Source organism: Zootoca vivipara, chromosome 1 (genome assembly GCF_965207765.1).
Source record: "Zootoca vivipara chromosome 1, rZooViv2.hap1.1, whole genome shotgun sequence".
NCBI classification, from domain to species: domain Eukaryota; kingdom Metazoa; phylum Chordata; class Lepidosauria; order Squamata; family Lacertidae; genus Zootoca; species Zootoca vivipara.
This window is the reverse complement of record NC_142582.1, coordinates 102,008,421-102,034,977: the sequence shown is the minus strand read 5'-3', so window position 1 is coordinate 102,034,977 and position 26,557 is coordinate 102,008,421. Positions and strand designations below refer to the sequence as shown.

At 41.7% G+C, this 26,557-nt stretch overlaps 1 protein-coding gene across 7 annotated transcripts in view; it reads left to right on the top strand.

Annotated features, from left to right (window-relative positions):
• Positions 1 to 10,489: 10,489 nt before the first annotated feature.
• BAZ1A (bromodomain adjacent to zinc finger domain 1A) overlaps positions 10,490 to 26,557 on the top strand; it is a 39,139-nt gene continuing 23,071 nt past the window's right edge. For 2 of the 7 annotated variants that reach the window (XM_060272924.2, XM_035109475.3), the window contains exons 1-12: positions 10,490 to 10,633; positions 11,433 to 11,561; positions 15,770 to 16,048; positions 17,465 to 17,608; positions 18,063 to 18,164; positions 19,398 to 19,485; positions 20,303 to 20,437; positions 20,872 to 20,974; positions 22,055 to 22,209; positions 22,979 to 23,074; positions 24,239 to 24,377; positions 24,976 to 25,122. In XM_060272924.2, the coding sequence (XP_060128907.1) occupies positions 11,449 to 11,561; positions 15,770 to 16,048; positions 17,465 to 17,608; positions 18,063 to 18,164; positions 19,398 to 19,485; positions 20,303 to 20,437; positions 20,872 to 20,974; positions 22,055 to 22,209; positions 22,979 to 23,074; positions 24,239 to 24,377; positions 24,976 to 25,122 (1,501 nt within the window). In that variant the 5' untranslated portion in view covers positions 10,490 to 10,633; positions 11,433 to 11,448. Of the gene's footprint in view, positions 10,634 to 10,798; positions 11,027 to 11,046; positions 11,562 to 15,769; positions 16,049 to 17,464; positions 17,609 to 18,062; positions 18,165 to 19,397; positions 19,486 to 20,302; positions 20,438 to 20,871; positions 20,975 to 22,054; positions 22,210 to 22,978; positions 23,075 to 24,238; positions 24,378 to 24,975; positions 25,123 to 26,557 lie in introns of those variants that run through there. The other 5 variants (XM_088671739.1, XM_088671724.1, XM_088671730.1 and 2 more) reach the window with 5 other exon arrangements.

Below are 26,557 nucleotides of genomic sequence, written 5' to 3'. Positions count from 1 at the left end.
TCCATTTTTGTCAATTGAATGAGTCCTTCCATAAAGAGCCATGAGTTGTTGGTGGGGCTGGAGTTGAGTGCGAGGAGGGCACAAATGATATAAAGCTGGACATCCGGTCTACTGCCATTGCTGACCGGCGGGAGAATCTCGAACTCCGAGATTCTCTAGCGCTGTGAAGGAGGGGGGAGCCGCGGGAGCGCCGCGGACCCCCGAAAGAGCTCCAGATCGAGCGTTCTGGAGATGTGGGGACTCAGCAGCACCTTTTTCTGTCTCCTCCGCTCCCCGGTAATCCCTATTAAGGGAGCCGAGAGCAAGCGTGGATACATGGTGCCTTGAGTTAATCTGCTACCCTCGCAACGTGAAGCTCCAAGCCAGCAGCCTGTGGAGCGGTGGATTTTTCCAGATTCAAAGGATTTGAAAACATTGAACACCGTGAGTAAAGGAAAAGGCTTTAAAAAAATTTAATTGAAAAGATTTGGACACGGGAGGAGATTTAAAAAGGAAGTTGATTTTCCCCCATTGAGCGAATTGAGATGCAGTTAACTTGCCCGAAGCTGGGAAGCTGACAATAAGTTTTTAATTACCAAAAATCAGACTTAAAACTTTCCCCCTAAGGCAGGGTAAAGGGGAGAAAGGTTGAACTTCACAAAATCCCTGTAAAGGTTCTTTAATTTGGTCTGGGGAAAGTACCCCTGGAAGCTAGAGTCAGGTCCCTGGAGGGATAAGCGAGCCGCCATTATGACATCACAATAGGATGGAATTTGTTTATCTCTTTGAGGCTGAAAACTGTCAACAGAGCTTCCTGACAGTAAGAGCTGTTTGACAGTGGAATTTGCTGCTAAGGAGTGAGGTGGAGTCTCCTTCTTTGGAGGTATTTAAGCAGAGGCTTGACAGCCATCTGTCAGGAATGCTTTGATGGTGTTTCCTGCTTGGCAGGGGGTTGGACTGGATGGCCCTTGTGGTCTCTTCCAACTCTATGATTCTATGATTTGGTCAGTTTGGGAGTCAAAATGGTTTTAGGACTGTGCTGCTCTAGACATGTGGTTTATATTTTTATGTACGTGTTTGCTTGGTACATTTATGAACATTTATTATTATTATTATTATTATTATTATTATTATTATTATTATATATTAGACCTAATTTTTTTATTTACACTAGCTTCTCATCTTTAAAACCAGAACTGAAGACAGTTGTTTTAATCGAAAGGTTGGAAGCCTTATACCACAAACAGATCATTCAGATGATGATCTCACTTTTCTGTGCCCATGTTTCATGCATACATGCCTGCTTTTTCAGTCAGTTTATTCTGCTGATTGCCATCCGCACCAGTGGGCAGATCAAATGTTAGCAGCCTTGAGTCACAATTGGCAAAATTTAGGCTTTGGGGGGAGGATGCAATATCAATTTACGTTTAGTTTTATAAATAAAATACTTCCTATTTTTACTTCCTAAAATTTATATACTGCTTGATTGTAAAAAAAAAAAAACACAACTGAAAGCAAGTGGGGAGAAGAATCCCCCTCAAATACAAAGGTCTTGAGCAAGTGCAATAATTACCTAACTAGAACTTGCATAAAAACGATAGAGACCTTCTCTGTGTTCTCCCACATGTACTGTGTGATGTTGACAAAACAGCTCCCTTAGCTAAATTGTTAAAATTCGATTGTGCCATCCACATGTAGAAACTGATGGCTCCCTTGTGTTTTTTGGACTGCCAAAAATAAAACTTCCATACCACAGATGTATAACAGGTTATTTTTAGTCATTACACAGTAAAAGGAAATTGGATAAAAATGTTTTTTAAAAAACATGGCTTTGGATTTTGATATCTACAGTGTTGTGAGCACACTGCAAAAACTTGTGTGTGTGAACAGCTCTAATTCCAAAATAAACTCCCATCTGGAAGCATCCTGATTTTTCCCTTTGAGTCTGATTTTCATGTGACAGTTGGGTGTAGGTTGATTATTGAACTACACTTAAAAGGTGTGGGGAATGTAGGAAGCATGCAAGAACAGGCAAGTGTACATAATCTACACGTGGAAAAAGTAATAAAACATTGGATATTGGCAGAGCTTTCTGAATAGATGGAGGAGACTTTCAGTTTATTCTTCCCATTTTTTATATTCTTAAATGGCTAAGTAAATGCTGTTTTTCTTTTGAATGAGAAGAAGCGACAAAATATATCTTGTAGCTCAGGTATAAGAAGGTGATTGAAACAGTGTTCACATGGATGAAAGATATCCGGACACTTCTTATTAAAGATGAGGCCAAAAGCACAGGCCCAAGTTTACATTATCACAGCCAAGGGCTCTCCCCTGTTGCCCGGGTATCTGTGTGAAGATCCTGCCACAATTTAAGGTGGAGTTCCCTGAAGCAGAGAACTTTCACAACATTGCTTGAGAAACTAGAAACATGAGCCACATCTGCCTTACTCCATAACTGCTTTTAACTAAAGAAGAAGACAGTAACAGATCAATCCCAGCACATATAGTTTAGCGCTTGTACATAACCCAAGCTGTGTTCTTGATTAATGGCTAATAATAATGATAATATTTTGTGCATTACTTGATATCTATTAATTTAATAACCAACAACAAAGACATTGCATTAATCTACTAAGAATCATACTGCAACTTGATTATTTTACTAATCCCTAAAACACAGACATATGTGATTAGGAATTTGTGGGGGCTAGCTCAACACGTATTTCTTGTATTTATTATAATCCTACCACTAGATGGGGACACGGGTGGCACTGTGGGTTAAACCACGGAGTCTAGGGCTTGCCGATCAGAAGGTCTGCGGTTTGAATCCCCTTGAAGGGGTGAGCTCCCGTTGCACAGTCCCTGCTCCTGCCAACCTAGCAATTTAAAAGCATGTCAAAGTGCAAGTAGATAAATAGGTGCCACTACGGCGGGAAGGTAAAGGGCGTTTCTGTGTGCTGCTCTGGTTCGCCAGAAGCGGCTTTGTCATGCTGGCCACATGACCCGGAAGCTGTACGCCAGCTCCCTCGGCCAATAAAGCGAGATGAGCGCTGCAACCCCAGAGTCATCTGCGACTGGACCTAATGGTCAGGTGTCCCTTTACCTTTACCACTAGATGGCATTCAAAACATTAAGGTCCACATTTTCGGAAGCAGCTGCTAGCCTTTGGCTTTAAATGTCATTTGTGGAAGTGGCCTCAAGCTTTCTTTGAGCCTCTAATAAGATGTGGTGCAGCCATCAAGAAATGAATATTGGACTTGACAAGTTTCTTTTTGTTGTGTATTAAAGTAATAGCTCAGCCAAGTATGTATTGTAACATAGAGTTTATTGTATTGTATTACAGAGTTTATTTGAATGTACAAGTTCCAGCGGGAACGTCTATCATTTGCTGGTTCAGGGTGCAGGATTTGGATCCTTTGCCGGATTGGTTTTCGCAGGAGGGAACCCGTGCCATTGGTTCCCGCCAAAATGTATCTTTTCCCTGCTAGTCCTCTGTTATTATATAAGCCCCAGTTTTCCCCATTCTTGTGTTCTGGCTCTTACCTGTTCTTTGAAGTAAAGAGATGCTGTGTGACCAGATCCTTGCCTCCCACTTCTTATCTGCACCGGGCTGAACTCACTGAATACTCACTACACAACACTTTTCTAGCCACTTATGGAGGAAAAGTGGCCTTCTCTACCCCACCTAGATTTTAAAAAAAATGCTTCAGCCCAATGCTTAAAAATATTTTTTTATATTATATGGAGGGTGTTGAGATAAGCGACTACCAAAAAAAAAAAGGAAAGGAAAGGAAAGGAAACATCTAGGATATAAGGGAAGAACTACAGTGCTAAGAGACACTGCTCCACTGAAACTCATTTGTTGAAAATATGAAATTACATGAAGTGAATACAGTACAGATGAACCAGAGGCAACCTAAGAACATAGCGGTCAATCTAATTCTCGTTTCTTGTTCAGTGAGGGATGTCTTGATCCTTTTTATGTAGGGTGTGTGTGTGTGTTTGTGTGTGTAATGGCTTTTTGTGAGGTAAATACAACCTGGGAAGAAGGTATCTGTGTAGGACAACTTCTCCCATATGAAGCTGCCTAGCACTGCAGGAGAAGATCAGTCTACATCCCAATTCCAAAGAAGGGCAGTGCCAAAGAATGCTCCAACTACCGCACAATTGCGCTCATTTCACACGCTAGCAAGGTTATGCTTAAAATTCTACAAGGCAGGCTTAGGCAGTATGTGGACCGAGAACTCCCAGAAGTGCAAGCTGGATTTCGAAAGGGCAGAGGAACCAGAGACCAAATAGCAAACATGCGCTGGATTATGGAGAAAGCTAGAGAGTTCCAGAAAAACGTCTACTTCTGCTTCATTGACTATGCAAAAGCCTTTGACTGTGTCGACCACAGCAAACTATGGCAAGTTCTTAAAGAAATGGGAGTGCCTGATCACCTCATCTGTCTCCTGAGAAATCTCTATGTGGGACAAGAAGCTACAGTTAGAACTGGATATGGAACAACTGATTGGTTCAAAATTGGGAAAGGAGTACGACAAGGTTGTATATTGTCTCCCTGCTTATTTAACTTATATGCAGAATTCATCATGCGAAAGGCTGGACTAGATGAATCCCAAGCCGGAATTAAGATTGCCGGAAGAAATATCAACAACCTCAGATATGCAGATGACACAACCTTGATGGCAGAAAGCGAGGAGGAATTAAAGAACCTTTTAATGAGGGTGAAAGAGGAGAGCGCAAAATGTGGTCTGAAGCTCAACATCAAAAAAACCAAGATCATGGCCACTGGTCCCATCACCTCCTGGCAAATAGAAGGGGAAGAAATGGAGGCAGTGAGAGATTTTACTTTCTTGGGCTCCTTGATCACTGCAGATGGTGACAGCAGTCACGAAATTAAAAGACGCCTGCTTCTTGGGAGAAAAGCAATGACAAACCTAGACAGCATCTTAAAAAGCAGAGACATCACTTTGCCGACAAAGGTCCGTATAGTTAAAGCTATGGTTTTCCCAGTAGTGATGTATGGAAGTGAGAGCTGGACCATAAAGAAGGCTGATCGTCGAAGAATTGATGCTTTTGAATTATGGTGCTGGAGGAGACTCTTGAGAGTCCCATGGACTGCTAGAAGATCAAACCTATCCATTCTTAAGGAAATCAGCCCTGAGTGCTCCCTGGAAGGACAGATCGTGAAGCTGAGGCTCCAATACTTTGGCCACCTCATGAGAAGAGAAGAATCCTTGGAAAAGACCCTGATGTTGGGAAAGATTGAGGGCACTAGGAGAAGGGGACGACAGAGGACAAGATGGTTGGACAGTGTTCTCGAAGCTACGAACATGAGTTTGACCAAACTGCGGGAGGCAGTGCAAGACAGGAGTGCCTGGCGTGCTATGGTCCATGGGGTCACGAAGAGTCGGACATGACTAAACGACTAAACAACAACAAGCACTGCAGCCACCTTTTGAAATGAGGTGTAGTGACATGAAAGGGGCTTTTTAGTAGCAGCATCTCTTGAACTCGCTTTACCCATCTTTTTAATGGTTTTTAGTGGATTTGTTGACCCCTTTAAACTCCTGGGCCAGCTCTTTTAAGTACAGTGTAGTTTAAGCTTATTCTATTAGCAATATCTGCCCTGGCTATGGCGAAACCATTTTACTTCTCTAACAGGCTTTTTGTTCCCTTCCAAAACTGAGCATAGACAAGGGAGACTGACAATCTTCTTTGGCAATCACTCATAGCAGGGTAAGATTGTCTTCCATGAACACTATTTTAACAGTGTGTCCGTTACTGTGGAGGCCAATTCTGGATATATCTTTGAAAAATCCATATGCTACCACCACTGTTAGCCCTCAAGGAGGTTTAATAACACTATTTATTACAACAAGAATAGTGGCAAAAAGAGGAAAAGCAACATAAATCATTAAAACTATACAGAGCTAAAAGATTATAATGTAATCATGTAACAAATGTGCCAGAGGAACAGATTACCATAAATTAGGAGCAACCACAGGAAAGGGTTTCATCTTTAATCTCACCTCTAAAAGCAAAGGCATTTTAGCAAAAGAGCTTAACACAAGGACAGGTTCAAATTCAAACTGGTGTTGGAGACTATTGCTAACTGCTCTACTCATTCACACTTAAGAAGGTTTAACTATTGTTATGAGTTTGGTTGAACTGATTAGAATGAATAGGCTTATCTCTATGGTTTTGCCTGACATCCCTCATGGATTAGCAGAAACTTGACAAAAAGGTGAACTGTCCCCTGAGGCATTGAAACTTCTACCTTTTGGAAAGTGATATCCTCAAGGACAGCACAAAACTTTTTGCCCGAAGCAGAGCACCAGAAGGCACCACAAATCTGCACCCACACCCCTAGTCATGGTTAATGGTTCCCAAAGGCTGTTCAAGTTATTTTGGCACCTGAGGCAGAAAGTTCAAAAGTGCCTTTCACCCTCCCAGCAATAAGAATACAGTAATAAATGAGGTAACCAACAATTGACTGACTTTTAAATGACTCCCACAGCCAGCAACCTTAAATAGTCACTCTCTCTATCAGGGTAAGATCAACCCTGATTGTCCCCCGGTTTGTAAGAGAGACAGAAAAATATATTTTGCTGTTAGAATTTGAACACAGAGGCAGTCTGAAGCTGGAGTTGGGTAAAACTAGCATTCAACCCCCCCCCCGGGGGGGGGTCCACTTAGTTGCTGGGAATACTTCCCAGTTTCCTTTGGGTTTCTACTGTACCTTGCTATGAGTTTCTTAGCAGAAGCAGTTGACCACAGGAGCTCTAGCTTAGTCACCTGTGTACTGCTTTTGCCACTATGGTTGGAAGCTGTCAAAGTGAACGATACCTGCCAGAGATGTGGGCTAAGATTTTATTATGCCTTGTGTGATTTCTTAAATGCTGTGTACGCCTCCCATAGTTTTGTCTCTGTAGTAGATCTCAGATGTTTTGCAATTACAGTACAGCATTAGCTGAGGAACCTTTCTGAGCCTGAGGAGCCACACTCCCTTCAAGACAGCCTTCTGAGGGTCATCTGCTAGTGGTATGTTGGGTCAGAGGCAGAAGTTAGTGATGTAAATTTTAACTTTGGACAGCCAGCTAGTTTTTGCATACACTCACACACCCCACTTTACCCACCATTCAGAGAAGGGAGAGGCATTGCTGGACTTAAAGGAAGCAGTCTAGAAAGACAGAAATACTTGGGTTGCAAAGTAGGGCCTATGAAGAAAAAGCCCTGTAGAGACTTTTGTGAACCACACAGAGACCTCCAAGCCAAGGAGGTGGTAACTATACAACCTTTAGAAGACAGCTGAAGACAGCCCTGTATAGGGAATTTTTAAAACATTTACCCTGTAATGATGTTTTTATATATGTTGGAACCTGCCCAGAGTGGCTGGGGCAACCCAGTAAGATGTGTGGGGTATAAATAGTAAAATTATCCTTATGGAATGGGACGTCCTTATTTTCATCAGAGAAATGTTGGAGGGTATGCACATAGAGATGAAAGCTGCATTTTGGACCTGAGCCTGAAGCCCAACTCTCTACCATCCTAGCTTCCAGCAGACAGTCCACCCAGCATATCTACAAATTCACCTGATGGGCCTTTCGTCAGGTACTAGGCACGTAGAAGGTGGAAACCGGCTCTTCTATATCATTGCAGCTGACTGGAGTTTCGGGGGGGCTTCTTTATCATTCAGGAGATACTGCATGTGATGCTGGCATGTTATACATGTGTTGTATAATGGGGGGTTCAATGGCTGAGATGGTCTAAAGTAGTATACAGTACAGCATACACATCTCCTTTCCCCTTGCTAACAATCTTTAAGAGTGCCAGTGGGTGGATGGCAGTACAAGAGCCTTCATGTACTTTTACTGTTGGCCTTAATACAGAACCAGAAAGAGGAGTTGAAAAAGCAAAATAATATACTAGAGCAGGATAGCCAAAATGGTCTCGAGGTTAATGGACTACAATTCCCATCATCTCTAGCCATTGGCCACATTGGCTGGGGTTGAGTGATGGTGGAGGCCAATAGCATCTGCAAGTCAGCTGGTTGGCTATCCCTCACAAAAAGAAAAGTACAGGACTTGCTTGCCATTGTTTCCTGCCATGTCTAGATTTGTGTCCCTCTTCCCTAGTGTGCCCCCTACTCCCAGCAGCCATGAGCCACATGATCAGGATTATTATATGCATCAGTGACAGATTGCAATATCTCTTCAACTGAAGGATAGGTTATGGAGCTTTCTCAGGGGCAACTGCAACCTACCTATTTGCCTGGACGTATATTGCAACTCATCTTAAGCAAGCAGGCCAGTGACAATCACACTTCTGCTAATTAAAGGTAGGTAGCTGATGAAGTGTGCATGCACACGAAAGCTCCTACCAAAATAAAAACTTAGTTGGTCTTTAAGGTGCTACTGAAGGAATTTTTTTATTTTGCATATTTGAAGTTGACCTGTGTATATTTAGGAACCCAGCTGTGTTAGTGTGTTGCAGAAAACATAATAAAACTGTTCCGTATTTTAGCAAATTTATTGCTATGTAAGCCTTTATGGGCCAGAACTCACTTCATCAGCTACATGAAGTGGTCTCCATAGTGAAAAACCATAAGGCCTCTCAGCAGTAGGTAAAATGAATACAAGATCCAATCAACATGGGTGTGGCCCACTGTTAGATTGCATTAAGTGTTATAATTGTGCTCCTACCAAGAGCCCATTTACTTTGAATCCATTTTAATGGAACAGACAAAAGTTAAATACTTGGGTTTTAAACCGTTTAAATGTTAACACTGGAATTGGCTGCACTATTGTACCAAGTAAAAAAAAATATTTAATGGACCATCAGACTAGCCTTTAAGAAAAATTCCATTGAATAAGCCTGATAATTTGTTTAGTTGTTCCATTTATTTACCACCTTTTCTCCCAAGGAGCTCAGTGTGGTGTACATGGTTCCCCTCCTCCCCATTTCAGTACCTCTCTCACCAGTCTTAAAACATGGGTTGGTAGTTATTGGGAAGACACTCCTTTAGGTATTTGGGCTCAAGAGTCACACAAGGCTTTGTACATCTGTACACCATTAATTGGGCCTGGCAGCTAACAGGCCAGTGCTGAGTTTTAAGTATCATTGTAAGGTGGTCTCATCTTGTTGCTCCACACCAGCAGTTACAATTTGTTTTTAAATGGTTGCATTTACATGACAAATGGTTAAACAGCTTTAGGTACCTCAGTTGGTATGGATTACTTTTAATTGTTCAATTAGCTTTATGTATAAGAGGACATTCTTTTAAGATATGTGTGTTTTAAAACCAGAACTCTTATCTTATGAACAAGAACTTTGGAAATACAATGTGTATGTATTACTGCTTCCCTATTTTAACTCTTTTTCACATGTGAATAAGGGACTTGGGGTTGATCCTGCATGCAGTATAGTTCTCATCCAAGTACTGTCTTACATTATTTCTTCATTTAATTCAGTTGTAGTGTTTCTGTGGAAAATCCAGTAAGTCACACCCACCTACCCAAAATGGTAAAACTGGATTGAACAGGCAGGGGGGAGACACAGGGTGCTGTTTTGATAAGTACACTGTAAAAAAACTTTCATTCAGGAGCAGCATCAAGTTCACAATAAACTGTGTGCAAGCACTATAAGAAATATATGTGTTATGGGCTTGTTAAAGTAACCTTTGTGAACATGGCTTGGGATAGGAGAGCATTTACTGTGGATTTGAATATGAAACAATTGCCATGGACTAATCTGTGTATATGTAGCTAGTTGATGAATCCTCACAACACTGAAAAAAAAGTCCAACATCAGTGCTCAAAATAGGCTTGCCATATTTTACAAAGTGGAACACCCGGACACAAAAGTTGCTATGCTTTCTCTTTTTTTAGCAGTTAATGAACATTTTTTTGTGGGTGTGTCAAAGTTCTTGAACTTTTTGTTTGTTTTGCCCAGTTGTTTTTTTTTACAAGATCTACAAAAATGGGCTGTCATACGTCTGGATTTTCCTTGACATTTCTGCAGACGTTGTTTATGAGGGCTGAATACCGGGTATGTCCAGACGTATAGCATCCCTAAAAATAGTGACCTGTGACCCAGGTTAAGGACCTGACCTTGCTTGAGGTTGTTCCCTAAATTGTTAGAAATTTGTTTTAACCATGAACAGAAACAACTGTATGTACATTCTTTATCAGATACTGTACTTGATTTTCTTATTGGAATGCAATGATCACGTTTCATTTTAGCTTCCAAGTATCTTTTACTAGGAAACCAACAAACCTTATCCAACCTGCTCCCTGGGTACCAGGGTTAACGACGGGTCCTAATGACCAGGCTAGGCCTCTAAGAGCCTCGACACACGCCACTGAGCTTTGGGGCTGCTAATTCAAAAATGGAGGATGAGCGCCTCAACCATTAATTAATAATGTAGCTCTCTGTCTTCCTGCGTGTCACAAGCTGGAAAGGCGGTGATCGGCCAATAAAGATGTAGGGGAAAGAAGTCGAAAGCTCCTCCCAACAGCTCTTCCTCATTGAGAGCTGAAGTAGTAGATCAAAAACTTCCGAGGAGCGGGGTTGGTGGGGGGCAGAAATAAAAGAGGGGAGACTCATCAGATACCAGCCGGGTGGAAGGGGCAATCGAGTTACTAACCAGGTAGGAGGAGACGGTACAGCCTTTACCTCTGTCTCAGGAGGGTCAATTTGCCTTATAGACCTTTCCGGGAAGACAGGGGAGGGGGGGGGGAGGCACTCTCGTGTACATCCTGACAGCAGGAAGGGAAGGCTCATCTAACAGCCTCTCAGCTGGAGGGGATCCCTCATTAAACACTGTGTGAGAAAGAGAGAGGAGCGGGGAGGGGGGGGGCGGAGAGAGTCCCGACAGAAGCTGGCCGGAAAAGCAGATAAGCGATCAAAAAGACTTGCCCTCCTTCCCTTCTCTTCCCTGTTTGCTTAGCATTTTGGAGAGAGAGAGCGGAAGGAGGTGCGCGGAACAGCGCGCCGGGCCGGTTAGAGGGCGACCCCCGTGGGCGGAGCGGGGGGGGAGGCGGTGAGTCCGAGGGAGGCCTTAGACACCGGGGGAGGGGAATCCCCGGGTCGGTCGAGCACGTTGTGTGGCGGAGGAAGGGGGGAGTTAGTAGTAGCAGGAGGAGGGAGTAGTCGTTGCCGCCGCCGCCGCCGCCTGCTGTTCGGCGTCATGGCCCCATTGTGAGGCGGCCTAGGGGAGGGGGGGGAGAGAGAGAGAAGCGGGGGAGGAAAGGAAGGATCCGCTCTCGCTCTCTCCCTTGCGCACACAGAGCTCGTTCAGTCCCGGGCGAGGAAGCGGCGTGTCAGGCGCACGCACACAAAAGGAACCGTCTTCGGACTGCTGCTACTGCTGCCGCCGCTTCTCGTCGCCTCGATCTGACGCTCTCCTTTCTCCCCCCCCCCCGCTACTCCTCATATACCCCACTTAGAAACGGGACCCGGGCGATGCCACTGTTACACCGAAAGCCCTTCGTGAGGGAGAAGCCCCCAGCTGACCTTCGGCCGGACGAGCACGTCTTCTACTGCAAGGTCACCAACGAGATTTTCAGGAACTACGAGTAAGTCTCTCTCCGCCCCCCCGCCCCCCCAATTTCCTCGTGGGCTCTGGCGGGCTGATTTGAACAGGAAAGCGCGGCGGAGGCGGCGGGAAATGGCTGACACCTGGCCTGGGGGGGAAAGAGGGTGGGGAGGGAATCCCCCTCCGAAAGGTCGGGGAAACCCCCTGACCGCCCCTCTTCCTCGGGCGAGGGGAGGAGGGGGCGTCGAGCCAAGTCCTGCCCGCTGTCCTTCAGCGCGCGCTCTTGTGTCTCCGCTCAGGACGGGGGGGGGGGGAAGAGAGGAGGAAACAAAGTTTGTGGCTAGCGGGGGGGGGGCGGCGGGTCTGGTCCCCCCGCGCCGCTCCTGTCCCTCTGGTATCCCGAGACACACACACCCTCCCGCCGCATGTCAAAGCGGCTTCCACTAGGCCTTTCGCAAGGTGCTCGCATTTGCCTCCGGTTTGTGGAAGCGACTTGGCGCGTTTGACCAAATCCGAGCGCGGAAACCGCCACACAGAATCAACGGCCGGCCGGCCGCGTTGTATAGACGCCGCTTTGGGGTGGGCGCGAAGGGGAGCCCCGCGCGCGCACTATTGTTTTCCCAGCAGCTGGCAGGACGGGGAATAAACGCGCCGCCTACTGAGGCTGCCTCCTCCCGCTCCCAAATGCGCCTCGGTTGGGTTTGAGTTCAAAACATGGACAGCCCCTCCTGCCGTCTCCTTTCATAGTGCAACTGAGTCGGGTTTTTATCTGTTAAAGGCGCCCGACCCCCCTCAAACCTCTTTTGAAACCTCCCCCCTTCGCCCTCTTTTCGACACACTAGGCGTTTTAGTACCCTAAACTTCCACCCGTGCGAGTAGTTCTCGTCGGCACCTGTTTCTTAAGCTCCAATGGGGTGATAATTCTATTTCCGTGGTATCTGTCATGGTTCTTCTAACGCTGGCAAGTACAATAGTTGAGCGTATTCAAGGGAAAGTGATGACGCATTTGAATGTACTGGTTTAGCTAAAGCTGTGTATCAGTATTGTGCTTTATTGCCATGCATTAAGAGTTCCATTGATTTTGTGGCTTTGGCTTTTTCGGTTTTAAAAATGAAAGAGGAGGACAGTGGTCCACAAGGTATTCTCTCTAATGGCAGGCTATCAATTAATTAGCTAAAAGTACTAGTCTAGTTACTTAGTTAATGAAATAAAGCTCAGTTCAACAGCACTACTTTTGGGTGAGATTTTAATGAAATAGTTTCTTATTTCCCAGTTTAGAGGAGCCTTCAGTTTCTATAATAGGTTTTCACAGGACTGTTTTCCCACAAGACGATGTGAATAGTAATTGCATGTAGTATTCAATTAGCTTAAATTTAAAATATATTTATAAACTTCATCAGTTTATCCTTAAGTATTGGCATACGTATGAAGAGAATATGTGAACTTTACATATTAAATGTAATATTAGGGAGGAGAAAAAGTTCTTCAGGACAAAAGTGTTCATCCAGAACTCTGACAGCTAAGAAGTTGGAATATGTTTTTTCATCCTTCCCCTTTGTTCACAACACTAGCCAAGGTTGAGCACTTGGAAGTCCAAAAAGGTTTAGCTGGAGAGGTGAGCTATGCACAATTCTTCTACTGACATCAATAGGGTATAAAAGTTATCAGTGTTGTCCCAGGAACTGACAAGGGTATGTGCAGAGTACCTTTCACTCACCATTGAGAAACCATTGCTAGACCCCCATCTGCTGGAGATGTGAGAAGGGATTTGGGGGCAAGAAATTGCCTATCAAATTCTTCCATTTAGAAATATAGCAAGAGAAGAAATCTTACATTTTAAGAATTGGACTGATTTTAGGTATACTTAGATAAGGATATATAAGTTTGTAAAATACAGGATGTTCTTAATGTCTTCTTGTATTTAACAGTTTATCTCAGGCATCCCCAAACTTCGGCCCTCCAGATGTTTTGGACTACAATTCCCATCATCCCTGACCACTGGTCCTGTTAGCTAGGGATCATGGGAGTTGTAGGCCAAAACATCTGGAGGGCCACAGTTTGGGGATGCCTGGTTTATCTGGTAGTCAGAGGTAGCAAGTAATTCCATGTAGGCAAATGAGTGTTCTGACATGGGGGGGGGGAGGCAACTACTCATCTGTGTTAGCCACAGAGAATGGAAAGTCTCCTCCTCCATGAACAGTGTGGAACTGTTGTGGGCTGGCCGAGCAGTTTTTTTGTGCTTTTGTTTTTTACTAATAGGCTGCACTTAGAAAAGGGATCTTCCCTTTTCCACAGGCAATATATTGTTGTTGTCATTATTAATTGTACTTAATGCTTTTCTTAACAAAATGTATTCCAAAGCAATTTGCTAAATACGGTAGTATAAAGATTAAAACCAGTATAGAACCAAAAGAGAGTAAAAAACTAAAATTGCAGTTATGCATTTAAAAGACACATCCCCACACAATTGGGGATTGTGGTTTTGCTCCCATCAAACTACAACCTATCACCAAGGTTCATTCTTGGCTTATTGACTATGGTTTATTTGAGTAAAACATCCATAGGCCCTGGTTTGGATATACTACTTAACCCAGGGATCATGTTTTGTTATCTCTGGCTGCATGCTTGTGGAAAGAAGCAAAATCATCAGTTACCATTACATAAGAACTGGTCTTACGTTTCTCATTTATGAAATTTGTATGCATATATGTAGTGTTGCAATTATATGCTTGCAACAGCTCAATGAGGCGGAGATAAAGTGGCTACTCCAGATTAATCGGGGGTTTGGGCTAGGTATTTTGGGCTAAGTCCAACAGTGTCCATTACATGATGCTGGCTGTCAGGTTTGGAGAGACACCATGTTCTGTGGTACAAGGAAACCATGGGACATGCATGCTTGCCCAGGTTACTGTTTCTGTTACAGTGATTGTAAACCTGCATGAAACTCATTAGCTGGATGCTAGACTGATTCAATTTTTGCTTGTAGTGCTTTTTAAAGTTAAATATATGTATGTATATCTATCTATATATATATATCTATTATTGTAAGCTGTTTTGGACAGGTATATGCCTAAAAGCAGCCTAAAAAACTAGTTAATAGAAGTTGTAAGATTCAGTACTATTCACACAACAAATCCACAAATTCTGCTAAATTAAAGTTTCAGGAATTTTTATACTATAAAATACTTCTATAGCACCAGAATATTTGGCATTTTCTCCTCTCCTTATTCAGTTAAAAGAGAGTGGCAAAACTTTCATCTTAGAAGCATCAACTCTTTTTGCCACCTAAGAAGTTCATTGAACCCATAAAGTGCCATCTTTAGAAGTTGCCCAGCAGCAAATCATTAAAATCATAATCATATTATGACCAATTGAATCTTGGCTGCTTTGTTGACAGTCCCCTGGTTGAAAGTCTTGCAGCTGAATGCTAGTTCAGTTAATGGGAAGACAGCTGCCATCCAGAATTTAATCCTGGATGAGCATGCTGACCTGGCATATATTACAAAGACCTGGCTGTATGTAAATCTTTCCCAGCTTTTGTCTGCCAGTTTTTCCAAACAGTAGCAGGTGGCCTAGTGGGCTATAGTGATTCCATTCCCATACCCAGGTGCCTCATTCAACATTACAGTTTTCATTATTCATTTAATTACTGTATAGTTTTGAGCATGTGTTTTTTATGGTGGGTGTTAAGGATAGGGATTCTGTTGGTGTATAGTCCTTACCATTGTTAAACAGTCTCCTTATTTAAGATAGCCAGGGAACTTAAGATTGCTGGGAACTTCAACATTCCCAGTTGCAAGTGGCTCATTATTTCATTGCTTCATGGCAATTGCGGGTCCATGCTAAGTGGGTTCTGATCATACTTACCTGTGTCTTTGATGGGGTTTACTCCCTTTGAAAAGAAAATGAAATGAGTGAAACTGATATAGAAGGAGACAAAATAAAATTGGTAACCTTAGGACGGTATCAATACAGTACAGTGGTACCTTGGTTTAAGTACACAGTTGGTCCCGGAAGTCTGTACTTAACCTGAAGCGTACTTAACCTGAAGCGAACTTTCCCATTGAACATAATGGAAAGTGGATTAATCTGTTCCAGACGATCTGCGGAGTACTTAAACTTTTCCAATTACATGTGATTTCACAGAATGTGTGATGACCTGGAATGCAACCCCTGTGCGAAGTGGGGGTTGCCTATACTTAAAAGTGTATTTGACATGTTCAGTTATTTTAACTTTCTTTGTTGCAGTGACTTTTTTGAACGAACCATTCTGTGTAATAGCCTTGTGTGGAGTTGTGCTGTTACCGGTAAACCTGGACTCACCTATCAAGAAGCACTAGAATCAGAAAAGAAAGCTCTACAAAATCTCCAGAACTTTCCAGAGCCACTTATTGTTCCAGTTCTATACTTAGTTACCCTCACTCAGCGCTCACGACTTCATGAAGTTTGTGATGACATCTTTGCTTATGTCAAGGACCGTTATTTTGTTGGTGAAATTGTTGCAGTACTTAGGAATAATGGTGAAAGGTAAGTACAGTATTTCTTATATTTGCCAGTTTTGAGATATATATTTATGACTCTTGTAAAAAGAAAACAAAATCTAGAGTTATCTTGTGAACAGCTTAATTTTAAGTAGCTTTGGCTGGTCACACAGCTAGAATCTGTGGTTAAATTTGTAGCTAGATCAGATTCTTCAACCCAGTTCCTCTTTTCCTTATTTGGAAGATTTTGACTGACAGATTAAGGGTTTCTGAGATACAAAGCATTATTTTGCATTGAACAATTTAATGGTTGTCTTCATTAGGTGACATGCTCACAAAAATGGAGGCTTACAATGTGTCAGGAAGCAAATGGGCCATTATTAAGACGAGATTAGACAACAATCATGTTATCCTTGTTTATTTGGGTCATCAACTGTAATAAAGGATAATCTTTTGCTAGTGTAGATACACAAACAACATAGAACCTTTTATTTTCCCACTTTCTTGTGTTTAATATCTAGTTTTCCAGTAAAATAACAGACATTCATTCTAAGATGTTTTCTTATCATTTGGATAAAACAAGAGGCTTTGTGATTAATGCTGAAAACCAAAACAGATAATTTAATATGACTGCTGTAATAGGACATTATCCATAGGGTAAATGTATTATTGTATACAACAGATGTACTCTCATACTCGCAATGTGCTGAAGACTCAAATGTGGAAATTCTCCCTACTCTTGCAGTGGGTTACATGTCGGAGTACTGTTCTTCATGCAGATAGTCTTGCCTTCATGCAAATAGTCTTTGCATAAGGAAAGTGAAAGCAAATTAAGACTTCCTTTTGCCTTTGTAGGGGTTTACAAAAGGCATGAGAAAATAAGACAACGTCTTATATTTATTTTTCCTATAAAGAAACACACACACTATGGCTTATTTTCAGGGGATGTCTTTTTTTCCCCCTCCTCTTGCCGCGGCCGGCATTGCTGCTGCGCCTATCACTATGTCTTATTTTTGGGGTATGGCTTATATTCCTTGAATGCTTAAAAATCCTGCTACGGCTTATTTTATGGCTACGTCTTACTTTCAGAGAAATGGTATATAGCACCACACAAACTTACACTAGCGCTTATGCAGTTGCAGAATAGCACTAGTGACTGCTTTTCTTCCCATGAAGACCTCTGGATGCATCCCATAATAAATTATGGAACTACAGTACATGGATATGTGATAAGAACATAGATAAAGTAAAGCTGATTTTAAGTTCATAGACTATCCAGGGGTTAGAAAGAATGAGCACATACTTTATATTTGACTGTGCTCTTGAAACATTATTCCCACTTTTTATCTGTTTGTTAGCATAAAATGATATTGGATTGCAAACTGCTTTTAGGTATATACTCCAGTAACTACATATTTTTGCACACAAAAAATTGTATGTTCTTATGTTTGCTTTGTTTCAGACTGCAGTGTAAGATTTTGGAAGTTAAAGCACCAGTGCATCAAAATGGAATGGCTAATGGCCACGTTAACAATTCAGACGGAGTCACTATCGTAATTAGTGATAGTGATGATTCAGACTTGGATACCAGTTCTGCACAAAATGGGTAAAAGATTAGTTTTATATTTGGAAAATATTGATAGTTTTAAAAGGTTACAAAAACTGGATTAGAATAGTTGCTTAATGTAAACCTCTATGCAGCCATTTTGGCTCTAGTGGAATGAAATTACAACATTCCAGAATCTGAGAGGTCACCTGAGTTATGTGCATTTGTTGGAGCAGCTCAGCATATAAGCCTGGAATACTGTGTCTCTGTGAAAATTAATATAATTAAATATTTTTCCTGTTGTTTAGGGCAACCATTTGGTGTGGTTTTTTTTAAAAAAACCAATTATTTTCAAACGCTTTATATGAAATTTATGTGAGATTATGCTTTGTACATTTTAATTACATTTGATTACATAATTAATTTCTTGTAGTTTGAAGGAGTTAATTCATTGAAATGGTGCACAGAAATGTTTCTGTTCAAAGGGAGGAAATTAATTGATATTTGTTTTTAGGAAGGAAAAAGCCATAACTGAACCCTCCATGTTCAAGTACAAAGTGAAGCCTATTAAGAAACAATTGTATGAATCTGTTACAGTGAAAGCATCTCAGATATGGTAAGCACTGATGGCTATGGTCCTACTGCCCTATATGCATATGAGGAGCAATGTTGAGTGGATAGCTCAAAAATTAATTGGTTGCCCCACAGATACTAAAATGTCTGACAGACAGAATGTGAATGGGTGAGTCTTTTCCCATAATAGTATTTCCATAGTGGAAAAGGCTTAACCCAGGCTTCCTCAACCTTGGCCCTCCAGATGTTTTGAGACTATAATTCCCATCATCCCTGACCACTGGTCCTGCTAGCTAGGGGTCATGGGAGTTGTAGGCCAAAAACATCTGGAGGGCCGAGGTTGAGAAAGCCTGGCTTTAACCTGTTCAGTGTCTTTCAACAACACAGCTGTTAAAGGCACAAAGACCCAAAGCCAACCCTAAACCAAAGCCTAGACTGCAATCCTTGAACTTACTCTCCCTGCACACGTACACGCTCACTGTACGCATACAGAGCACAGACACACATCTCTTCCTCTCCCTTTGCCCAAGTGCATCTCTCATAGGCCACACATATAAACACACACCTCTATCTTAAACACAGCACAGTATTTGATCCCCTGCTAAATTTGCCCCCTGACAAAGAAATGACCAGTCCATAATTTTAATGGTAGGTTTATTGTAGCTGTGAGAGACAGAATAACAACAAGAAAAATCCCAGAAACCCAGAAGACAAAAGTCAGAGATTGATCTGAATTATAATGAGTATTTGTGTGGGGTCAGCTGAGCAGCTTCAAGCGTCTGACTCACAAGGAGTTCCTCCCTAGAGCCTGAAGAGGACATCCCCTTTGAACTCCAGGGAAGGTTGCCTCACGAGCTGGAGGCATAGCAGGGTGCCCCCCATTTATACACATTTCACTTATGCTCGCAGGGGGCCAGAATGTAATGTCTGCCATTCAAAACAAAAACCTCCCTCCAAAACATTCCTATTCGACCCACCAAAAATAAAAAACACACACACAAGGACCACAAACCTGGTGTCTGCAGCTGCTGGGTTGGCAATCTCTGGCTTATAGTACTGTAAGAGCGCTTGGTTAATCTTGACTCTATTTCAGGAGTGACTTTGTATTTATATCACTTAATTAGAATTGTCAGGAACAGTAGTTCCTGAAAAAAAAATACTTGATAGAATAGTTTCCTCTTGAAAACTAAATTTAGGAACTATTTTAATGTGCTGGTTCAGTTGGGAATAATCTTTGATATTGATGTGTGTTCCTTTTTTTTGTCCTGTACCATAGCCGGAGGAAACATCTATTTTCTCGTGACAGACTAAAGCTCTTTTTGAAGCAGCACTGTGAATCGTATGATGGCATTGTTAAAATTAAGGTAATCAAACTAATTAAAGAAGCTGAAGCAAGACTGTACTTTGATCACATTATGGGCAGTGACATTAGTGTGCTACCCAGTTTAGTTCTTGTGTTATTGTGTGTGTGTGTGGTTTGATGCTACCATTAATTATTGCTTTGCTGTTCTTTAATATTGTGAACTACCTTGAAATTTTTCAAATCAAATAAGTATATAATTGCAGTTTGCACGAAATGGTAAAATATGGTTTGACTGTCGTCAGACCTACATATACTATACTGTCCTTTTCTGGCCCAGGTTTTAGATAAATGATAGCTTGCTGTCAGATAAGGCATGAGAGCACACTAGGAGTGCATGAGCCCAAGTATTGGATTCAGTCAGCTGTTTTTATATGAATCAGCCTCAAGGTGTTCAAGCACTACATTTCAGAGATGAGAAAAACTCATTTAGAAAAGTCTCTAGTGGTAGTAGCAAGTACTTATTTTATTTACTAGCCCAAACTTGTTTTCCAACTATTGTGCAATGCTACTACGGTTTTGCATAAAGTGGAAACTGATATGAGACAATGGTGGTGTATTTTTCATTGTAATATTGTGTTTGTGTTAAAAGGACACAGAAAAAGAAGATAATTCTCCACCCCAAATTCACTCATGATTAATTTATTTCAGTGATGTTTACTGAAGAGTGTTCTGTATACTACAGATACCTCATTCCTGTGGTGTGGATTAGGAAATAATGGCTAATGGTGTCTCTTTCTAAAACAGAAGCTTATTAGCCAGTGTGTACATGCAAGAACAGGCAGCCTTCTCAACAATCTTTCCCCATCTTTCTCTACAAGGCAATATCAGTTGCAAAATACAAGATAGCAGAACAGAATTTTTCCTACCTCTTTCCTGATGATCCACCCACTTTTGTCTTCAGTCCTTCAAACAGACGGCGAAGGAGACCTCCAAAGATGGCATCCGATGATCATGTAAGTAATGCAGTACTTGTTAATCTGCTTTTCAACAAGAAACAGCAGTGGATTGCATCCTACAGCAATTCAAAACTGCAAAGTACCTTGATATCTGTGTTTTTTCATATTTGCCATAGTTGTCTTAGTAAGTCAAAATTGTTCCACAGTTGGCCATATAATACTCTGAGAGATAATAATTTATATACCAAGGCCCTGAAAGCCCATGGGCACAGGTGGGACTTAAAACCTGCCCTCTCGTATGCAATGAAGCTGGATTAAACTGGTGTTTACATTTGGAATGATAGTAGTCAAAACTTGCTATTGCCACAAAATAAAATAAATACATTTTTTCATCATACACTTTTTAACTTGGCGATATGTTCCACCAAGCTGTTAAAAGATTTCAGTTTTTCAATTATTGCCCTTTCAAGAGTTTCTCCTTTTGTCTTCAGGAGGATTTCGTTGCAAAAGAGCAGCTTAGTCCTAGAAATGCAAACAGTGCAGCAAAAGAAAGGGTAAGACTCCAAAAAGAAAAAGACGAAATGAGGGCCATGGGTAAGTACAAGCTCATGAGATGAATAAGCTTTTTTCTAGATGAAAAACATGCATAATGGGCTGGCTTCTGTTGAATCTGTTCTGTAGTTTTTAGTGTATTATCCTTCAAAGAAAGAAGCTGTTGCAGTCCTGTCTCAAAAGAGGGCCTTCTCTGAGGCTGTGCCTCAGTTGTGGAACTCTTTTTGCCACAGGTTCATTTAGCCCAGGGGTCCCCAGACTTACCGGCGTTTGGGCCGGTTCCCACCGTGCCGATCGCGTGGTGGGCTGGAGGACGGGGGAGCGCGCGCCTGTGCGGTCCGGCGGGCGGGGGAGTGTGCACACGGGCGCTTACTGGCGCGGCGGCGCGCTTCCAGGGTGGAAAAAGCGCCCAAAATCCATTGTGCGCATGCGTATGGGCCTCCCCCGACCCGGAAGTGCACCATAAATGACCTCTTCCAGGTCGGGAGAGGCCCATACGCATGCGCACAAAGGATTTTCGGTGCTTTTTTCCCGACCCGGAAGAGCGCTGCCGCGCTGCGCGCCGTAAGAGCGGGCGGCGGGGGTCGTCGCGGGCCGGATTGGCAGGCCAATTGGGCCGCATCCGGTCCCCGGGCCGTAGTCTGTAGTCTGGGGACCCCTGATTTAGCCCCTTCACTCTTATGACCGCTTTGTTTAGCCAGGCTTTCTTTTTCTTTTTAGTCTATGTAATTTTATGCCATGATACATGTTTTAACTAGTTGCTGATTTTCCTCTTTACTGGTTTTTTTTTGCATTGTACCACTATTGTCTTTTATTTATGTGCAAGCTGAATTGAGCACTTCATTTTTACCTGAAAGATGGGATATAATCATAATAAATCATATTCGCTTGGAAATAAATCCCTCTGACATATGGTTACAGCCAGAGCTATAATTACTTCCCAGTAATTGGGATTAGGATCGTAGTCACAGCATGTCTGTTTGGGGTAGTTTCCTAGACCGAAACGGCATTACTCACAGGTGGCTAGATTTGATTAACTTGATCTTAAAGTGTGGTTTATATAAATAATTTCTTTAAAAAGAATAATACAACTCTAGTTCTCCTGTCCACTTTTTGAAAAAGAAAAATTGAAAAGAGAAAAGACAACTTCTATAGAATCCAAGAAGAAAGAAAGAGAAGATAAGGAAAAAAGGAGGGAAGAACTTAAGAAGATTGTGGAAGGAGAAAGGCTGAAGAAGAAAGAAGAGAGAGAGCGACTCAAAATAGAAAAAGAAAAGGTCAGGTACTCCCCACCTGGGTTCCTAATAGTTTGAAATGGCACTAATAGTTTGAAATATATAGCTACATTTAGAGGTCCCCAGTACAGTCGTACCTAGGTTTTCGAACAGCTTAGTTCTCGAATGTTTTGGCTCCCGGGTTTGCTGCATTCGCAACCCGAGGATTATGTATCTAGAGCGGTACATAACCCGAGGGTCCACTGTATAAACCTAACTTGTCTTACAAGATTTCTAATAAAAGTACAGTGGAACCTCGGTTTACGAACACCTCGGTTTACGAATTTTCGGTTTACAAACACAGCGGACTCATCTGGAAAGGATTAATTCACTTTCCATTACTTTCAATGGGAAAGTTCGCTTCAGTTTATGAACGCTTCAGTTTATGAACAGACTTTCGGAACCAATTGCACCCATGCTTCGGGTTAAGTACGCTTCAGGTTGAGTACTCCGCAGACCCGTCTGGAACGGATTAATCCACTTTCCATTACTTTCAATGGGAAAGTTCGCTTCAGTTTATGAACGCTTCAGTTTAAGTACTCCGTGGACCGTCTGGAACAGATTAATCCACTTTCCATTACTTTCAATGGGAAAGTTTGCTTCAGTTTATGAACGCTTCAGTTTATGAACAGACTTCCGGAACCAATTGTGTTCATAAACCGAGGTACCACTGTACATGGATTGACATTATCTTGAATTTTGTTACTCCAATGCATAATCTAAATACAGCTGTTTTTAACTACTTTGGTAATCATTTTCCGTGTAATTGCAGGAAAGAGAAAAGCTTCGCGAAGAGAAAAGGAAATACCTGGAACATCTAAAACAATGGAGTAAGCGTAGAGAAGACATGGAATGTGATGATCTTAAGGTAATGGAACTTCAGAGAGAGTGAGTCCACAATCCAGAAATATTTGTGTGTGTATTTATGCATTGTTTTTCAGACCTTTTCTGTGGCTAGAAAAGTTGCCTGACGGATCTGCCAAAATTGTAAATCCACCATATATCACATACATTCTCCCCTTGTGGGGAAAAAGGACTTAAAACATGGTTGTGCAGTTTCAGAACTTTTTATATTTAATAAATAATTAAGTCATACGTTTTGTAACTTGCAAAGCAATTCTCTACTTGAATGAAGTGTGGCATTGTTAGTGAATCCTGTAGTCATAGCCCTAGACATGCTACCAGACCATCCCTGGGAAATAGCAAGAACAGGAAGCCATTGCCTACTATGGGGCACAGAGGGACATATGAGCTTTAATCAGGGCAGCAGAACCCAGCCCACATCTGCCAGCCCTCATGTGGAGCACCAAAGCAGAGGCCACAGAGTGATGGAAGCACTTGGGACAGGCAATGTCTACCTGTTTTCTGTTTGTTAATTAACATTTACACATCACCATCGTTTAAAAAAACAACAACCCAGCAACCTCAAAGCAGTTTATGAAAAGATAAGAAAATCAAGAAAATTTACAATATTTTAAAACATACAGAAAGTGAAAATACTACGAGCTATTGCTTCAGATGTGGGGAGACCATCACAGCAGTTAATTTTGCAACATATGATCCCATCATTCCTTGCTTAATTGTGTGGGGTGTTTTCTGGCACCCACAGTTGCCTTTCCCACCCTGCTGTCTCCCTTCTGTAGGGTTTATATACTGGTGATGGTTCTGCTGTAGATGGTATTGAGTTACAACATATTCTGTGTTGAGGCTGACGTGGACCAAGTGGCAGCTATTATTTCTCCCTTCCATTGAAATTAATGGGAGGAGAATTATTTTTTCTCAGTTTGGCGAGACCAGCCAAGACATTGCACTACAGGTGGTCACCGCTCTTCTTCCACTGCCATCTTTATTTTTCTGCCTGTATGCTAACACCGACACTCATTCTGAGTAGTCATTGTAATCTTTTTGGCTATCAAAAATATATCTGTTCAACATAATAAACATGAGCCTAATCTGTTGTGATGTATGTTGTTGATTATTCACCTCATATGTATAACTGAAACATACAATAAATATTTACTTTGCATCACAGGAACTTCCAGTTCCAACTCCAGTGAAAACCAGACTACCTCCTGAAATCTTTGGTGATGCTGTCATGGTCTTGGAGTTTCTCCATGCCTTTGGTGAACTTTTTGATCTTCAAGATGAGTTTCCTGATGGAGTGACTTTAGGCAAGTGAATCTTTAGGCAAACTGAATCTACAGGAAACATGAGTAGCAGATTTTGCAAACATCCTGTCTGCAGATTTTGTTTTGTGGGGGAAGAAATAAACAGTTTCTCTTTCTTCCCAGAATGCATTAATGGTGCAATATTGGGAGTACAGCTGTGGATCTAGGTTGGCTTAGGTGCCTCCAGTTGACATTAGTTTTAATGTATTTTATTCACTCTGCTCTTTATTTCATATATGCTGCTTGTCAGCAATCATCCTGATCTGGGCAACTATGTACTCAGATGCATGCATGGATCTTTCATGTGGCCAAATACCCCCATTCATTTCAAGTGCACATGCTGCCCTGTGGGATTCTGCAAAATGAACGTTGCTCTTTCTTTGAAACAAATGGAGAGATGATCCACCTGCCTTTCTATTCACTTGAGCCTGGAATAAATTGCTGGATCACAGCAATTGTTTCTCTAGTTGACCTATTTGGCAAATATTCTATGTATTGACTTGATTAATATTTTGACAATCACAAAACATAGGAACAGTTTTCAGTTTTTTCACTGTGTATTCGTAGCAGTTTGAACAAGTCCACCTTCTCTTATTTACAGAGGTTTTAGAGGAAGCTCTTGTTGGAAATGACAGTGAAGGTCCTCTATGTGAATTGCTGTTTTTCTTCTTGACGGCCATTTTTCAAGCCATGGTTGAAGAAGAAGAAGAAGTGGCCAAAGACCAAATAGCTGATGCTGAGACCAAAGGTCAGATTTCAACTGTGCTTCTTAATGCAAAGCTTGCATACTAATAGGCACGTATACTAATTTGCATGCACGGGAATATTTCAGTTAACATTGCTCCACATCAGTGTGCATGATTGCTATAGAAAAACAAAAGTGTGTCAGGTGCTAGCTGCAGCGTTGATTCTGGTATGTACTGCAGGTGCTCTTTTAATTTTTTTTAAAAGGCAAGCTTTCCCATTATTATACATAGCAGGAATTTCACATTGGCAGGTTTTCAAGACGTCTCAAAACTTAACACATCCCTTTCATTAAAATAATTCTTCAGAATTCAGTAGCTTTGCTGAAGATTCAGAAGATACTTATTTCTCACCAGCAGTGTAAGCTACATAACTTTCAGAGGGGTAGCTATGTTGGTCTCTTGTGCAAAAACTAAAAAGTTTTTTTTAATTGTCCTAAGGCTTTAATGGATGAAAGTTTGCCATGATAAATTTGTTGCTTTTTTTCAAGTGCTTCTTGTTATATCAAGACTTCTTGTTATATCAGCTAAATAATAATTAGGCATCATAACAGTGCATAGCTTTACTATTCATTTCTTCGATGACAGTAGTATTGTCATTCCACACACTGGAACACGTGGTCCAGATTTGTAATAGCACACTTCTTAGCTAATGTAATTATTTTCCAAAGGGCATACTTTTAAATCTATTGCAGCATTTGCAGACTTTGAATAATCTTTCCAAGATGTGCTGTAGCTCAGGTGGTGGTTTATTTTTGTTTCATTTGTTGCATACTTGTATGAGAAGAGAAACCACATAACAAATAACCTGTTTGTTGATTTCTAGTGATATTTTTACCACACACAGCAGTCACATCTGAATAAAGTAATAAAAGAGCAAACAGAAAAGGGGCATAGCTCAGTTGCAGAAAATCCGCTTTGCTCATGGAAGGCTCCAGATTCAATCCCTGGCATCTTCAGGAAGGGCTGGGAAAAACTTCTGCCTGAAACTTGGAGAGTTTATGCAAGAGTGAGCTAGATAGGCTACTGGACTGACTCGGAAACATTTCCTCCAGCATTCATGTTTTGTTTTTAACCTCGAGGACAAGAATATTGATGGGACCTCCCACTGCTCTGCCAATTTTTATCAGAATTTGTCTGCCAAAGGCATTTTCTCTAGATTAAGTGTTTGCATTCCCTTAACACGGGTGTGGGGAGCCTTCTGCCCTCCAGATGTTGCTGAACTATATAATTCCTATCACCACTGGCCATTGGCTATACATGCTGGGGGTGATGGAAATTGTAGTTCAGCAACATCTGAAGGACCAAAATTTCCCCACACCTGCCCCAGGTTGAGTACTTTTACATCTCTTCTTTGGAACCAGTAAAATAACAGTTGTGGTATAGTGCACAAAAGAAATATATATAGTTGAGGTGTGCTTTTTAGAGTCAAGTGCATCA